Below are 16,456 nucleotides of genomic sequence, written 5' to 3'. Positions count from 1 at the left end.
ATGATGGCCCCCATAGCCTATTACACAAAATGAGAACCCCCACTCAGTATGGAGGCTCTTACAGTCCACCACAGCCCCCCACTTAGTACTCAGTATAATGGCCTCCACCAGCCACCCACTCAGTATGAGAATCCCTGTGGTGTTGTTATGCAGACGAAAGGAACTCCAGAAGGCCACACAGAGATGCTGGATGGTAGGTTTAAACAGCCATACTTTTATTCTCCTGCTTCCGTTCCCTTCTCTCTCCGTTACCCGCGCGCTACCCTCCTGCCTTGTCCCCTCCTCCCCATTACATCATCATTACTAGGCAGAAACTGAAACAAGGATAACAGCCATCACATCTCTCCTCTTCTCACAAAACAAAACAACAATAGAACTGGATAACGGTTCAAAAATTCACATTAGTACAAAAGGTTTTTTCTTTTTTTTTCTTTTTACTGCAGAACATAGTCCAAGAGGTGGGCTGGCGGTCTTCGATTTGCCCTCGCTGGATAGCGGTGAGACATCTCAGTCCCAGATGAACTTTCCGAGTCCTCTGAGGTATCCTCCCTTGGAACTGCTGAGCTCTGGGGACCCGGCAGGACGTCATCGCCATCTGCCTCGTCTGTTTCTGGGATATAGTCACAAAGTTTTTTAAAATGTGACACGTTCCTTGTGACCTGGCGACCGTGATCTTGAGCAGTGACCATGGTGCCTTTGACTTGTGTGACCTGAAAGGGTTCAGGATAGTATCGTGATGCAAACTTGTCACTAGGTCTTAGTCTTTTTACAAGGACCCAATCTCCCACCAAAACTTCCGGCGGCTTACAACGATGACTGCTCTTATCTGCATACCTCTTCATCTTCTGTTTGGATATGGCATCCTTAGTAGCAATTGGTGTTTGAACAGGACTCAGCGGAACGCTCGGGAGTTTGACACGCATAGGCCTGTTGAACAGCGCAGTGGCGGGTGGTACCCCGGTAGTAGAATGGGGTGTAGCTCTGTACTGTCTAAGAAATCTGTGTAGCTCTTGCTGTAAATCCTTGTGCTCCATGGTAGCGATCCTCAAAGTTTTGTTGATTGATTGCATGAACCGTTCCACTTCACCATTGGCCTGAGGCCAGTAAGGAGTTATTTTCCTGTGAGTGAAACCCAGATAGGTTGCGAATGATCGAAAGTCTGTGCTATTAAAAGGTGGTCCATTGTCGGATTTCACTGTTTCCGGTATGCCATATGCCGAGAAGATCTTGTCTAATTTTGGTATAACAGCCCTGGCAGAGGTTGTCGAAACATGTTCAATGACTGGGAACCTCGAATAGTCATCCATGACAACCAGCAGATAGGAGTGATCCGGTAAAACACAGAAGTCAACACTAACAGCAGTCCACGGGCCCTCTGGCAGGGGTGTCATTTGTAAGGGTGCGCGTCTATGGTCAATTGCAGTTGCTTGGCAAGGTATGCAAGTTTCAATAAGTGCCTCTACTTTTTTGTCTAGTCCTGGAAACCAGACTTTCTCTCTCAGTAATTGCTTTGTTTTCACCACCCCTTGATGAGCCTCGTGGGCCAGATCCAGTACTCTGCTTTGAAGCTTCTGGGGTATCACCAGCCGATTGTTACGCAACAGTAGATTTGAATCAGACACGGAGAGAGCATGTCGTGCATTAAAGAAAGCTGTCAAGTAGGTTGTTTGATCTGGTGTTTGGAGGCGGGCTTCAGCAAGAAAATTGCTCCAATTTTTAGATCGAACAGTCTCTATAACTAACTGAAGTTGGTGATCGGAATCCACCGTTTGTTGTATTTCCTCCATAGTCATGGCTTTTGGCACAGAATGTGCAACAATAAAATTGATATGTTCCTCTGCAAGGATAGTTGCTGGGATGTCGTCCTTGGTAGTTTGTGGTGTTGGGTGTCTCGAGAAGTAGTCTGCCGGATTACCAGCTCCTGCCTCGTATCTCAACCGAAACTGGTAGTTCTGTAGGCGGAGCAACCAGCGTTCAAGTCGTGGGGGAGGCTTTGAAGAATGTTTGTTGAAAAGCGGAATGAGCGGTTTGTGGTCACTTATCACTGTGAATTTATGTCCCATAAGGTACAGATGAAAATGAAGGCATCCCCATACAACCGCAAGAGCTTCCCTTTCAGTTTGTGAATAGCGTTGTTCTGTCTCTGTTAAGGCTTTGCTTGCATAGGAAATGGTAGAGACGTTGCCTGCTTTGGACACTTGTGTGAGAATTGCACCCAGGCCCACCGGACTTGCGTCCACGATAAGCTCGGTGGACTTTAGAGGGTCAAAATAGGTCATGACGGTGTCACCAGTTAGACTGGACTTCATGGAGTCGAATGCTGCTTGGTGTTCAGTAGTCCATGTCCAAGGAGTGTCTTTTTTCGTGAGTAGTCGCAGGGGTTCGGAGACCGTGGCCAGATCAGGTATAAATCGTCCACAGTACGTGACTAGTCCTAGAAAACTGCGAACCTCTGACACATTTTGAGGTTGGCTAGCTGAATTTATGGCAGAAATTTTCTGAGGATCTACTGAAACTCCTTGCTCAGAAAAGATATATCCAAAGAAGCTTAATGACTTTTGGTTAAACTCACATTTTGACGGATTGACAGTTAGATTGCAGCCTTGCAGTCTCTGAAACACTTGCTCTAAGTGACTGTCATGCTCCTCTTGGGTTGTACCATATATAAGAATGTCATCACTGACGTTTAGGACTCCTGCTATTCCAGATAGAACCTGACTGATAACGTTCTGAAATATTTCTGCCGCAGATGAGATACCAAAGTTCAACCTCTTGAATCGTCGTAAACCCACGTGGGTACTAAAAGTTGTAATGTATCTGGAATCTGGATGCAACTCAAGTTGATGATAACCTGATTTTAAATCAATTTTAGAGAATACTTTTGCACCATTCAGGTCTGCGAGAATGTCATCAATAGTGGGCGTGATGTGCCTTTCTCTTTGAATAGCCAGATTGGCATGCCGCATATCCACACATAGCCGGATTTTACCAGGCTGCTTTGGTTTTGGTGCAACAACAATGGGCGATACCCAAGGGGTCGGGCCTTCAACTCGTTCAACAACATCAGACGCTTCCAGATCTTGCAGTTCTTGCTCCACAAGTTTGCGGACATGAAATGGGATGCGCCTGTGAGGTTGAACAGACGGCTGTATTGACTGGTCAATATGCAATTTTATCTGAACGTCTTTTAGCTTACCGAGACCTTTAAAGAGATTGGGGTACCTCTGCATGATGTGTTGGGCCGAAGGACCCGTGACGCTATTGACCAGGTTGACCAGACCCAGAGATATAGCAGTACTGCAGCTGAGAAGCGTGTCTGCGGAGCACTCTACTACATATACAGTGTCTGTGATGGACTTCCCGTCAGCTGCAAGTTCTGACTGAAATTTGCCGCACAGGGGTAGTGCCGATGCTGAACCATAAGGAAAAATCTTTAGGCTAGTGCTTTGTAGAGCAGGTCTGTTCGGGAGTCGGCAATAGACTGCACGGCTGATGACGTTTACTGACGCCCCCGTGTCTACTAGGGCTTCCACCGGACTGCCATTTATCAGGATAAGTCGCCTTGGACTGGTAAGTGCGTGCAGTGTTTGAGATCCCTCTGCAGTTACTGAGAATAGATAAGTACTGTGAGGCTCGTCAGTAAGCTGCAGCGTTTGGACTTTTTGTGACCTGGGTTGTACTGTGGGATGAGGGGATTGTGGTTTGGATCTACACACTTTTGCAAAATGGTTTTGTTTTCCACAATTATGGCAGGTCCCCCCTTTTGCTGGGCAGACATTCTGGTGAGGATACGACCCTCCGCAGTTGTAGCAAGTTGCCCCCTGCGTACGAGGCACAGGCGGTCTCTGTGTTAGCTTTGCTATACAAGATGGTGCTTCCGCCTCGCACTCAATGTTCTCTATGAGTTTAGCTTGTTTTTCGGCGGTATTATTTACACGTGCTGTTTCAAGCAGTTTTGCTAAAGTCATGGTGGGATCTCTGAGTGCTTGTCTCCGTAATTTAGAGGAGATGCGGCCTTGTAAAATCTGCATTTGGATCTCTTTGTCGACATCTGCAAATTCACAGTAAGCTGCAAGGTGCCGTAGTCGGACATGATATTCATCAATATTTTCTGTTGCTGACTGCTTTAATTGTCTAAACTTGAAGGTTTCAAATGCCGCATTTCTGTGTGGGGAGAAGTATTTGCTTAATGCTGCCTTGCTGAGCTCATAGTCTTTGTCTTCTCCAGTATTAGGCAGAGTAGTGAAGATATCATAGACTTGTTCCCCTGCATAATGTAATAGCATGGCTTTCTTCCTGGTATCATCTGATATATTCATGGCTTGTAGGAATATATCAAAACGCTTCAGCCATTTCTCCCAACATGCTGCTAGGTTAGCTGGGGACTGATGTACATCAAAAGCAGGGAAGGCAGGTAAACAGGCCATTGTTGTAGAGCTGAAATACCTTTAGTTGATGATGAACGCTTCCTCGTCGCCAGTTGTGGTGTTGTTATGCAGACGAAAGGAACTCCAGAAGGCCACACAGAGATGCTGGATGGTAGGTTTAGACAGCCATACTTTTATTCTCCTGCTTCCGTTCCCTTCTCTCTCCGCTACCCGCGCGCTACCCTCCTTCCGCCTTGTCCCCTCCTCCCCATTACATCATCGTTACTAGGCAGAAACTGAAACAAGGATAACAGCCAACCAATCACAGATGTAGTAACAACATCACAATCCCCACAGCCCTTCACTTAATATGATGCCCCACATTTCCTAATATTTAAAAAAAAAATAACACACACTACTTAACCAACCCCGTTCCCGAGGTGTGCTGCTCCGGTCTGTGCAGTGTGAGTACTGAGGCTCCCTACTACAGCCGTGATGTTGTGATGTTTCCACCCAAGATGGTGCAAAATTACCAAGTCTCACCCTTCTGCTGACTTGCCGGGATTAAAGCTGCTGCGACTTCGGGGCTTCCAGGGTCGACTACCCCCACCAGTGGCACCCCGCTTTTGGTGGGCACCCACAGAGAGGAGGTATCGACTAGCTTAGGAAGCTGGAAGTCTATTGAGGTATGTGAAGGGAGGGTCCCAACCTGGCTTCTCTGAACATATCCATGGGTTCCAGGTGACTGGAGGGTCCCAACGTGGCTACCCCAAACATCTCCATGGGAACAGGTGACTGGAAGGTCCCAACCTGGTTTCCCCAAACATATCCCTGGGGGTACGGTGACCGGAGAGTCACAATCCTAGCTTCCCCAAACGTATCCATGGGTTCAGCGATATTCAAATGGAGCATATCTGTGTTCCTCCAGCTGGGGCCGTGGTCCCCTAAGCTGACATCCTGTAGAAAGTCAAACCTGTGTTCCTCTTGATGGAGCCATGTTGTCTTAGCTGTTGCTCTGGCATTTCACTCTGTGTCATGGGTGTGTCAGAAGTGACAGATAGTCACCCTGCAGTTGGTTGCAGGAGATCTCTTTATTTGGCATTACAAACAACTTCTGAGAAGCTGTCTCTCTAGGCCCCAGCGGCTACCTTCTTCTGGCTAATTAACACCCTGGCCTGGGTGTATAAATACCTGCTGTGTGCCAGAGGGAGGTGTCGGCGATATTCATTATTCCTTGTGAAGGCTTGAGCAAGAGCAGTACTTCTTCCTCTCTAGTGCTAGAGGACGTGTGCGCATTTGTCTGGAGTCGACTAAAGCTAACCGATTTTCCTGTGTTTGTGCCCCCTTGTTGTCATTAGTATTCAGTCGGGATCGACTAGTGCTCATCCCCTCCCTCCCTAGCCAGGGCCAAATGCCAGGGAAAGACAGGGCGAGGTACGCGTGCGACGATTGGTGAAGAAACAATATAGGGATGTTAGTGGAGACAGGATGATATTAGATCAGCCTAGAAGGTCTTCACTCCCCCCTTTCCCTAGAGTCTGGGTTCCCTTTCCCTCTTCCTTTTGTGTTGCATTAAGTCTTTCCCACACCTGGCGTGACGCTCTCATTCTTCTTGCAGAACAATAGAATGTCCTCCTTACATTTACATCTGTGGCTCAGGTCATCATCCACAGGTCAGCGGAAAGGTGGGATGAGTTTAATTCTCATTGTGTCAAGCACTTAATCAATCTGCATAGTTCTTCCTTCTCTGTTTTGCAGGTCAATAAGTCAAAGGGCCCACATATTGGTCAATAAACATATATAGCAAACATCCATTGTTCAATGACCCTGCATCCCTGTCTTGCAAAGTTAGCAGACAATAAGTTGCAGTAAATATCAACTCAAGTGTCAACATCCAGGGTTATACAAACAATAGTCTGTACTTCTTGACCAATCAAAGAAAAACACAAATTGAAAAGTCAATATAAAGATAATAGCGTATGTCTCCTGGCCTACTGAATTTACGTCTGCATAATTAAGATTAAATGCAATGTCGTCACAAACTATATTGTGTGTTTAAGGGGCAGTACTGGGGGAAAAGCCCTCTAAAGCAAAACCTTAGACCTTTATTAAATATATGCATTAAAAACTGAACTAAAAACATATATACTTAAATCTAGCAAAATTACAAAGCTGAATGACTTGTTGTGGATGAATCTAAACTGATTAAAACAATGATGCTCCTGAATAATTGATACCATCACTACCGTACCCTATCCCGTACCGAAACAAAGGTGATACTGCCTAGTCGTGGAGGTTGTTCTCATGCACTAGAGGTCCGACAATGTCCATCGCCTAGTGTGAATGACCGGAAGTGACGCGTTTTACACTGAAACGCCAGATAAACTGATTGCCACCGCACCATTCGTACCCGTGACTGCACATATCCATAGTTATGTGTCCCACACCGCAGAGCATAATGGCCACTATGTGTCCGGACTACCACCCTTGTCAGTAGATAAAGAAACATACGGTTAGAAGCGGTGATTGGAGTTAAGAGTGAGCCGGAGAATTCATTGTATATCTGTTATTATAGATTTCACCTTGTAATCTCCCTGTTCTGCATTATTCACTGTTGCTATAGTTATCACAATTCCCCCATATCAGGGACATAAATAATTATATTGGTTACTTCCACATTGTGTTTGTCTGTGGGATGTATCCGGTCTCCTGATTACAGGGGCATAATAGGGGCATCATACATACTGCATAAGGGGCATAATGGGGGCATTACACTGTGTGGGGGCATCATACATCCTGCAAAAGGGGCATAATGGGAACATTACACTGTGTGGGGGCATCATACATACTGCATAAGGGGCATAATGGGGGCATTACACTGTGTGGGGGCATCATACATCCAGCATAAGGGGCATAATGGGGGCATTACACTGTGTGGGGCATCATACATCCTGCATAAGGGGCATAATGGGGGCATTACACTGTGTGAGGGCATCATACATAAAGCAAAAGGTGCATAATGGGGGCATTACACTGTGTGGGGGCATCATACATACAGCATAAGGGGCATAATGGGGGCATTACACTGTGTGGGGGCATCATATATCCTGCACAACGGGCATAATGGGGGCATTACACTGTGTGGGGGCATCATACATCCTACATAAGGGACATCATGGGGGCATTACACTGTGTGGGGGGCATCATACATACTACATAAGGGGCATAATGGGGGCATTACACTGTGTGGGGCATCATACATCCTGCATAAGGGGAATAATGGGGGCATTACACTGTGTGGGGGCATCATACATCCTGCATAAGGGGCATGATGGGGGCATTACACTGTGGGGGGCATCATACATCCTGCATAAGTGGCATAATGGGCGCATTACACTCTGTGGGGGCATCATCCATCCTGCATAAGGGGCATAATGGGGGCATTACACTGTGTGGGGGCATCATACATCCTGCATAACGGGCATAATGGGGGCATTACACTGTGTGGGGGCATCATACATACTGCATAAGGGGCATAAAGGGGGCTTAACACTGTGTGGGGGGCATCATACATAAAGCAAAAGGGGCATAATGGGGGGCATTACACTGTGTGGGGGCATCATACATAGTGCATAAGGGGCATAAAGGGGGCATTACACTGTGGGGGGCAACATACATACTGCATAAGGAGCATAATGGGGGCATTACACTGTGTGGGGGCATCATACATCCTGCATAAGGAGCATAATGGGGGCATTACACTGTGTGGGGGCATCATACATCCTGCATAAGGAGCATAATGGGGGCATTACACTGTGGGGGGCATCATACATCCTGCATAAGGGGCATAATGGGGGCATTACACTGTGTGGGGGCATCATACATCCTGCATAAGGAGCATAATGGGGGCATTACACAGTGGGGGGCATCATACATCCTGCATAAGGGGCATAATGGGGGCATTACACTGTGGGTGGCATCATACATCCTGCATAAGGGGCATAATGAGGGCATTACACTGTGGGGGCATCATACATCCTGCATAAGGGGCATAATGGGGGCATTACACTGTGTGGGGGCATCATACATCCTGTATAAGGGGCATAATGGGGGCATTACACTGTGTGGGGGCATCATACATACTGCATAAGGGGCATAATGGGGGCATTACACTGTGTGGGGGCATCATACATCCTGCATAAGGGGCATAATGGGGGCATTACACTGTGGGGGCATCATACATCCTGCATAAGGGGCATAATGGGGGCATTACACTGTGGGGCAGTAAAGGGGTCCTGTACTATGAGAACAATACGTTTCCTCACTTCCTGTCTCCATAGTTGGGTCGTATGTATCTATTACAGGAAACAGAACAAAAACCTTATGATTCTTATAAAGGGGCAACACAAGACCCCAAAAGAGTACCCGTGCTGAAGGGGTTAATGCCCTCTGCGCCCAGTAATGGGGTCTCCACATACCTCCACCTGCAGAGCCGCCACCACATATATGGCTGTTCTGTGCACACAGGAGCTGTGATGAGGTCACAGGAGGGGAGGAGTCAGGGGTCACATGATCAGGGGCCTCAGTGGATGCACAGTGTGAACTGTGCGGCTCCTGTACAGTGATATCCGGAGTGAAGATGCTACATGGAGACGTCTCCGCAGTCGGTGACATTTCCGGCATTATTTGCCCCTCACTTCTGGCACAATTACCCCGCGCCGCCTTTTCTACAGTTTTATGGATGAAATGTGACGTGGGATTTTCCTGCCAGGAAGGCAGATAGACGACACATGAGGTGATTATTACCAGTTACCGGACATCTACTCCAGGAGTGGGTGATAAATGCAGAATTGGTGACTTGTTTCTATTCCACCTTTTCTCTGATTGTTCCTCACCTGGTTTTGGCTCCCACTCCTGAGGAAAAATACTGACCGAATACTGACCGAATACTGATAGTGGGGCCGTGGCCTAAGGGTCATATGTGGCCATCCACCTCTCCAGTCACTGTGGGGGGTTTGTTTAGGATGGAGGGTTGCGTCTGTACTTGGATTTTAAAGAGATTAATAAAATCACGGTTCACAATCCCTGTCCTTTTACCTGAGCTGTTTAACCAATTATCTGGAGATAAATGATTTTACAAACTTGACTTGAGAGGGGTATACAACCTTATACACGTACGTGTCACGCCAGGTGTGGGAAAGACTTAGTGTAACACAGAGGGAAAATGGAAAGGAAGCCCAGACACTAGAGAAAGGGGGGAGTGGAGACCTCCTAGTCTGATCTGATGTCACCCTGTCTCAACTAGCATCCCTATATTGCCTCTTCAGAAATCGCCGCACGCCTGCCTCGCCCTACTCTCCCTGGCGTATGGCTATGGCTAGGGATGGGAATAGATGAGCACAAGTCAACCTAAACTCTATAGACAACAAAGGTAGACAAAACTGGGGGAAAACAGTTTAGCTTTAGATGAACTCCAAATAAGCACATGGCCTCAAGTTCCATAGAGGACGAAGTACTGCTCCTGCTAAGCTTCACAAGTAGAAATGAGTATAACTGGCGACTCCCTCTCAGACACACCAGGTATATATACCCCCAGGCCAGAGAGCTAATTAGCAAGGGAGAGGTAGCCGCTCGGTCCTAAAGACAGCCTCTTATCTAAGGAGCCGTCTGCAATGCCAAATGTAGAGCTTTCCCGCAACTCACTGCAGGGCGACTGTCTGTCACCTCTGACACACCCGTGACAGTACCCCCCCCCCCCTACGAGTGGCCTCCGGACACTCAGGACCTGGTTTCTCAGGAAAACAGGTGTTGAATGAACGAACCAATCTGGGAGCGTTTACCTCTGACGCTGAAACTCACATCCTCTCCTCTGGACCATAGCCTTTCCAGTGCACCAAGTATTGCAGAGAACGACGTTGGAGACGGGAATCTACAATCCTCGAAATCTGGAACTCCAGATTACCATCAACCATTACTGGGGGCGGTGATAGAGGTGAGGGCTCAAGAGGTTCCACATACCTTTTGAGTAAGGACCTTTGGAACACATTGTGGACCTTAAGGGCCTGAGGAAGTTTAAGACGAAACACAGCTGGGTTAATGACGGCGGTTATTTTATAGGGACCATTAAACCTAGGTCTCAGCTTCCAAGAAGGAACTTTCAATGTTATATTCCTGGTAGACAACCACACAAAGTCATTCACATTCAAGTCCGGACCTGGCATGCGTTTTCTGTCAGCCATACGTTTATAGCAGTCTCCCATGGTCTTTAAATTACACAGAACACCCTGCCATACTAAGGAGAGCGACGAAGCAAACCGCTCCTCCTCAGGAACTCCTGAAGCTCCTCCCCCACTGAAGATACCCAACTGTGGATGATAACCGTATGCACCGAAGAACGGTGACCTGCCAAAGGATTCTTGAAGATTATTATTGATGGCAAATTCTGCCAGCGGTAAGTAGGATGCCCAATCCTCCTGATTTTCGGAGATGAAACACCTGAGGTATGTCTCCAAGTTCTGATTGACACACTCGGTCTGACCATTCGACTGAGGGTGGAAGGCAGAGGAAAAGGACAGCTTCACCCCCAGCCGAGAACAGAATGCCTTCCAGACCTTGGAAACAAACTGGGTCCCCCGATCAGACACCACATCGGAGGGAACCCTGTGAAGCTTCACAATCTCATTTATGAACACCTGAACAAGTGACTTGGCATTGGGAAGTGCAGGTAATGCGACGAAGTGAACCATTTTTCTGAACCTATCTACTACGACCAAAACCATCATTTTGCCTGCAGAAACCGGTATGTCAGTAATAAAATCCATGGACAAGTGTGTCCATGGCCTACTAGGGATAGGTAGAGGAAGAAGAGTACCGGACGGAAACACAAATACTACAAGCAGCTACATGTTCAATTACATCCCGATGCAACCCGGGCCACCAAAAATGACGAGAGAGGAGGTCCGCGGTTGCCTTACCACCAGGAAGCACAGAGTTATGATGTTCCTTGATTACTTTGCGGTGCAGCTTAGATGGTACAAATAACTTTCCTGAACGGCAGGTGGCAGAGTCGTCCCCCTGAGCCTCCAACACCTCACCCTCCAGTTCAGGATAAAGAGCCGAAATAACTACCTCTTTCTGTAATATCGCGGCAGGGTTATCATGGTCACCACCACCAGGGAAGCTCCGGGACAAAGCATCAGCCTTGACATTTTTGGCCCCTGGAGGAAAAGTGACAACAAAATTGAACCTAGTAAAAAACAGGGACCATCTGGCTTGCCTAGGGTTGAGACTTTTAGCTGACTGGAGATATGACAGGTTCTTCTGGTCAGTAATAACAGTAATAGAATGGACAGCCCCCGCCAACCAATGTTGGCATTCCTCGTATGCCAATTTGATCGCCAAAAGTTCCCTATTACCCACATCATAATTTCTCTCAGCCGAAGACAATTTTTTAGAAAAGAACGTGCATGGATGCCATTTACCAGGGGACGAACCCTGAGACAACACAGCCCCAACCCAGACATCTGAAGCATTGACCTCCACAATAAAGGGTTGAGAAACATCGGGTTGACTGAATATAGGTGCAGTGGTAAAATGATTCTTTAAGGAAGAAAAAGCCTGGAGGGAAGCATCCAACCATTTGGAAAATCAGACCCCTTCTTAGTCATGTCAGTAAGGGGTTTCACTATAACAGAGTAATTTTGGATGAATTTCCTGTAAAAATTAGTAAAGCCCAGAAAACGTTGTAGAGCCTTCAGGTTCTCGGGACGTTCCCAGTCAAGAACTGCACTGATCTGTTCCGGATCCATCCGAAAACGTGAAGATGACAACAAGTACCCCAAAAACTGCACCTCCTGAACATCAAAAACACATTTTTATAGTTTGGCGTAAAGTTTGTTATCCCTTAATATCTGAAGCACCTACTTAACATGCCCCCGATGAGTCTCAAAATCAGGTGAATAAACTAAAATATCGTCCAGATAGACCACCACAAACCTCCCCATCAAAATATAATTTATGAAATGCTGGAATACCGCAAGTGCATTGGTCAAACCAAAAGGCATAACCAGACTCTCGAAATGTCCTTCCAGGGTATTGAACACTGTCTTCCATTTGTCCCCTTCTATGATTCTAACCAGATTGTAGGCTCTCCTTAAGTCCAACTTGGAGAATATCTTAGCTCCCACAACCTGTCTGAACAAATCAGGAATCAGAGGAAGAGGGTATGGATCACGGATGGTAATTTGATTTAATTCCCGGAAATTTAAACAGGGAAGTAGACCGCCATCATTTTCTTTGCAAAGAAGAACCCTGCCGCCACTGGCGAAGATGAGGGTCTGATATGTCCCTTCTTCAGACTTTCCGCAATGAAATCCTTCATGGCTTGTCTCTCAGGGCCAGAAAGATTATACAGTCTGGACTTCGGTAGTTTAGCTCTAGGGGTCAGGTTAATAGGACAGTCATAAGCACGATGAGGACGCAAATCCTGACACCCCTTCTCAGAAAAAACGTCCTCAAAACCAGACGACAGAAAAGCAGGTAATATTTCCGTAGAGACAGTAGCAATGTCAATATCTGGACAGTTCTCATGGCAGTAATCACCCCATTCAATAATCTCCCCGGTTTGCCAATCCACCAATGGATTATGTTTAACAAGCCAAGGTATACCCAAGACAATCGGAGTGGGAAGATTGTCCAGAACATAGCAAGGGATGATTTCACAATGAACTGTCCCCACCCTCAGTTTTACATTATGGACAATCTGAGTAAATGCTCTCTGTGCAAGTGGCGTCAAGTCAATGGCAAAGATGGGAATAGGTTCATCTAAAGCAAAGTAAGACCATGAGTTTTCACAAACTCAGCATCAACCATGCTGACTCTGGCTCCACTGTCAATAAACACAGAGTTTTTTTGGTTTTGCTCTCTAGCACCACCTCTGCTGTCAGGACATAGTGGGAACTGCAGTTTGGCCACAAATGCACCCCTTGTTTGTCTAACTCAAGACTACCGAGAGTTAATCGAGTCTCCTTTTGTTTAGGAATTGAAGGACAGGTCCCAGCAAAGTGTCCCTTTTTCCCACAAAAAAAATACGCCTTTTTTCTTGAGAATATCCAGGGAGATGTATGATGTAGAGACACCCCCTAACTGCATGGGTTCCTCCCCCAGTACTGGTTCACCCCCAGACTGCTCCCCTGGCAAAGGTACACAACCCCGGCAAGAAAGCCCCGGAGAAGATGGTCGCACCCGTCTATTCCGAAGGCGTCTATCAAGAAGTATGGCCAAAGACATGGCAGCCTCCAAGGACTGAGGAGTTTCATATACAGCCAAGGCATCTTTCAACCTTTCAGTAAGCCCCTCACAAACCTGACTTCTAAGGGTTGAGTCATTCCATTTTTAATCCATCACTCATCTGCGGAATTCCGAACTGTATGTCTCCACTGATCGAATCCCCTGCTGAAGGCGACGTAGCCTAGACTTAGCCAAGGCGACTCGGTCAGAGTCATCATAGATGAGGACCAGAGCTCCAAAAAACCCTCCACAGATTGGAGACAAACCGAGTCCTGCGGTAACGAAAACGCCCATGACTGAGGATTGCCCTGCAATAAAGAGATCACAATGCCAACACGCTCCTCATTACTGGAGGTGTAGGGACGAAGTTTAAAATTAAATTTGCATGCCTCCTTAAATACAAAAAACTTGTCCCTACCTTCTGAAAATCTGTCCGGAAGGGAAACCTTGGGTTCAGGATGGACAGGCCTACCTGCAGAGACCCCCATATTGGCGACCTGTAACCGCTGATGCTGCTGCTGTACCTCACCACGGAGGTGATTCACCTCCAGAGACAGCCTGTGCAGCTGCTCTGCAACTGAAGCCATACCCAAGGGAGAAAGGAAAAAAAAAGGTTCATGCCCAAGAACACACAAAGAAAAAAAAACAAACAACATATCCGCTCCATTTTTTTTTTTCCTTTTCAAAACGTGCTTGGCCAGTTATAATGTCATGCCAGGTGTGGGAAAGACTTAAGGCAACACAGAGGGAAAATGGAAAGGGATCCCAGACACTAGGGAAAGGGGGAAGTGGAGACCTCCTAGTCTGATCTGGTGCCACCCTGTCTCAACTAGCATCCCTATATTGCCTTTTCAGCAATCGCCACACGCGTGCCTCACCCCACTCTCCCTGATGTATGGCTACGGCTAGGGATGGGAGGAGATGAGCATTAGTTAACCTAGGCTAAACCCTATAGACAAGGGTAGACAAAACAGGGGGAAAACAGCTTAGCTTTAGATGAACTCCAAATGTGCACACGGCCTTAAGCTCCAGAGAGGAGAAAGTACTGCTCCTGCTAAGCTTCACAAGTAGAAATGAGTATAACCGGCGACTCCCTCTCAGACACACCAGGTATATATACACCCAAGCCAGAGAGCTAATTATCAAAGGAGAGGTAGCCACTCAGTCCTAAAGACAGCCTCTTATCTAAGGAGCGGTCTGCAATGCCAAACGTAGAGATCTCCTGCAAGCCACTTCAGGGCGACTGTCTGTCACCTCTGACACACCCGTGACAGTACGTGAGGGTGACGAATGGAATACCACATTCAATATGCCCGAGGTCTTTTTGAAAATTTGATGATGATTAATTTGAATTAACCAATGCTCCGGCAGTCTTTCAAAATCTCATGAATGACATTATTTGCTCACTGGTGGATAGATTTGTGGTAATTTACCTGGATGACATTTTGAGTTACTCGCGTACTCTGGAGAAGCATCGTGAACCGTCAATTTGAGGTACAGCAGGTGCAGTTCTTAGGACATTTAATTTTTGCATTGGGATTTCAGATGTTACCCGTTGAGGCAGAAGCAGTCCTCGATTGGGTTCAACCTAGTAACCTGAAAGCGTTACTGAATTTTTTTGGCTTTGCAAATTTTATTGGAAGTTCATTAAGAACTTTTTGGTCATAACCAAGACTTTTACGGACATGACTATGAAGGGAATATATTTTTCTTCTTGCTCAGACTAAGTGGTAAATGCTTTTTGTCCTCTCAAAACAGCTTTCTCTGAGGTTCCTGTTCTTAGCTAACCTGAGGTCAATCAGTCTTTCTTTTTAAAGGTACAGGTGCTTCTCACAAAATTAGAATATCATCAAAAAGTTAATTTACTTCAGTTCTTCAATACAAAAAGTGAAACTCATATACACTGCTCAAAAAAATAAAGGGAACACTAAAATAACACATCCTAGATCTGAATGAATGAAATATTCTCATTGAATACTTTGTTCTGTACAAGGTTGAATGTGCTGACAACAAAATCACACAAAAATCATCAAATTTATGAACCAATGGAGGCCTGGATTTGGAGTCACCCCAAAATAAAAGTGGAAAAACACACTACAGGCTGATCGAACTTTGATGTAATGTCCTTAAAACAAGTCAAAATGAGGCTCAGTATTGTGTGTGGCCTCCACGTGCCTGTATGACCTCCCTACAATGCCTGGGCATGCTCCTGATGAGGTTGCGGATGGTCTCCTGTGGGATGTCCTCCCAGATCTGGACTAAAGCATCCGCCAACTCCTGGACAGTCTGTGCTGCAACGTGACGTTGGTGGATGGAGCGAGACATGATGTCCCAGATGTGCTCAATCGGATTCAGGTCTGGGGAACGGGCGGGCCAGTCCATAGCTTCAATACCTTCATCTTGCAGGAACTGCTGACACACTCCAGCCACATGAGGTGTGGCATTGTCCTGCATTAGGAGGAACCCAGGGCCAACCGCACCAGCATATGGTGTCACAAGGGGTCTGAAGATCTCATCTCGGTATCTAATGGCAGTCAGGCTACCTCTGGCGAGCACATGGAGGGTTGTGCGGCCCTCCAAAGAAATGCCACCCCATACCATTACTGACCCACTGCCAAACCGGTCATGCTGAAGGATGTTGCAGGCAGCAGATCGCTCTCCACGGCGTCTCCAGACTCTGTCAAGTCTGTCACATGTGCTCAGTGTGAACCTGCTTTCATCTGTGAAGAGCACAGGGCGCCAGTGGCGACTTTGCCAATCCTGGTGTTCTGTGGAAAATGCCAAGTGTCCTGCACGGTGTT

At 46.8% G+C, this 16,456-nt stretch overlaps 1 protein-coding gene across 1 annotated transcript in view; it reads right to left on the bottom strand.

Annotated features, from left to right (window-relative positions):
* The window catches only part of LOC141204941 (uncharacterized), an 82,206-nt gene that overhangs the window by 27,470 nt on the left and 38,280 nt on the right, over positions 1 to 16,456 (bottom strand). The window contains exon 10 of the mRNA XM_073663981.1: positions 1,464 to 2,255. Within this exon, the coding sequence (XP_073520082.1) occupies positions 1,464 to 2,255 (792 nt within the window). The remainder of the gene's footprint in view (positions 1 to 1,463; positions 2,256 to 16,456) is intronic.

This window comes from Phyllobates terribilis, unplaced genomic scaffold (assembly GCF_046119375.1).
Source record: "Phyllobates terribilis strain yellow unplaced genomic scaffold, ASM4611937v1 Scaffold_136__1_contigs__length_4911898, whole genome shotgun sequence".
NCBI classification, from domain to species: domain Eukaryota; kingdom Metazoa; phylum Chordata; class Amphibia; order Anura; family Dendrobatidae; genus Phyllobates; species Phyllobates terribilis.
This window is presented reverse-complemented; position numbering and strand designations above follow the sequence as displayed.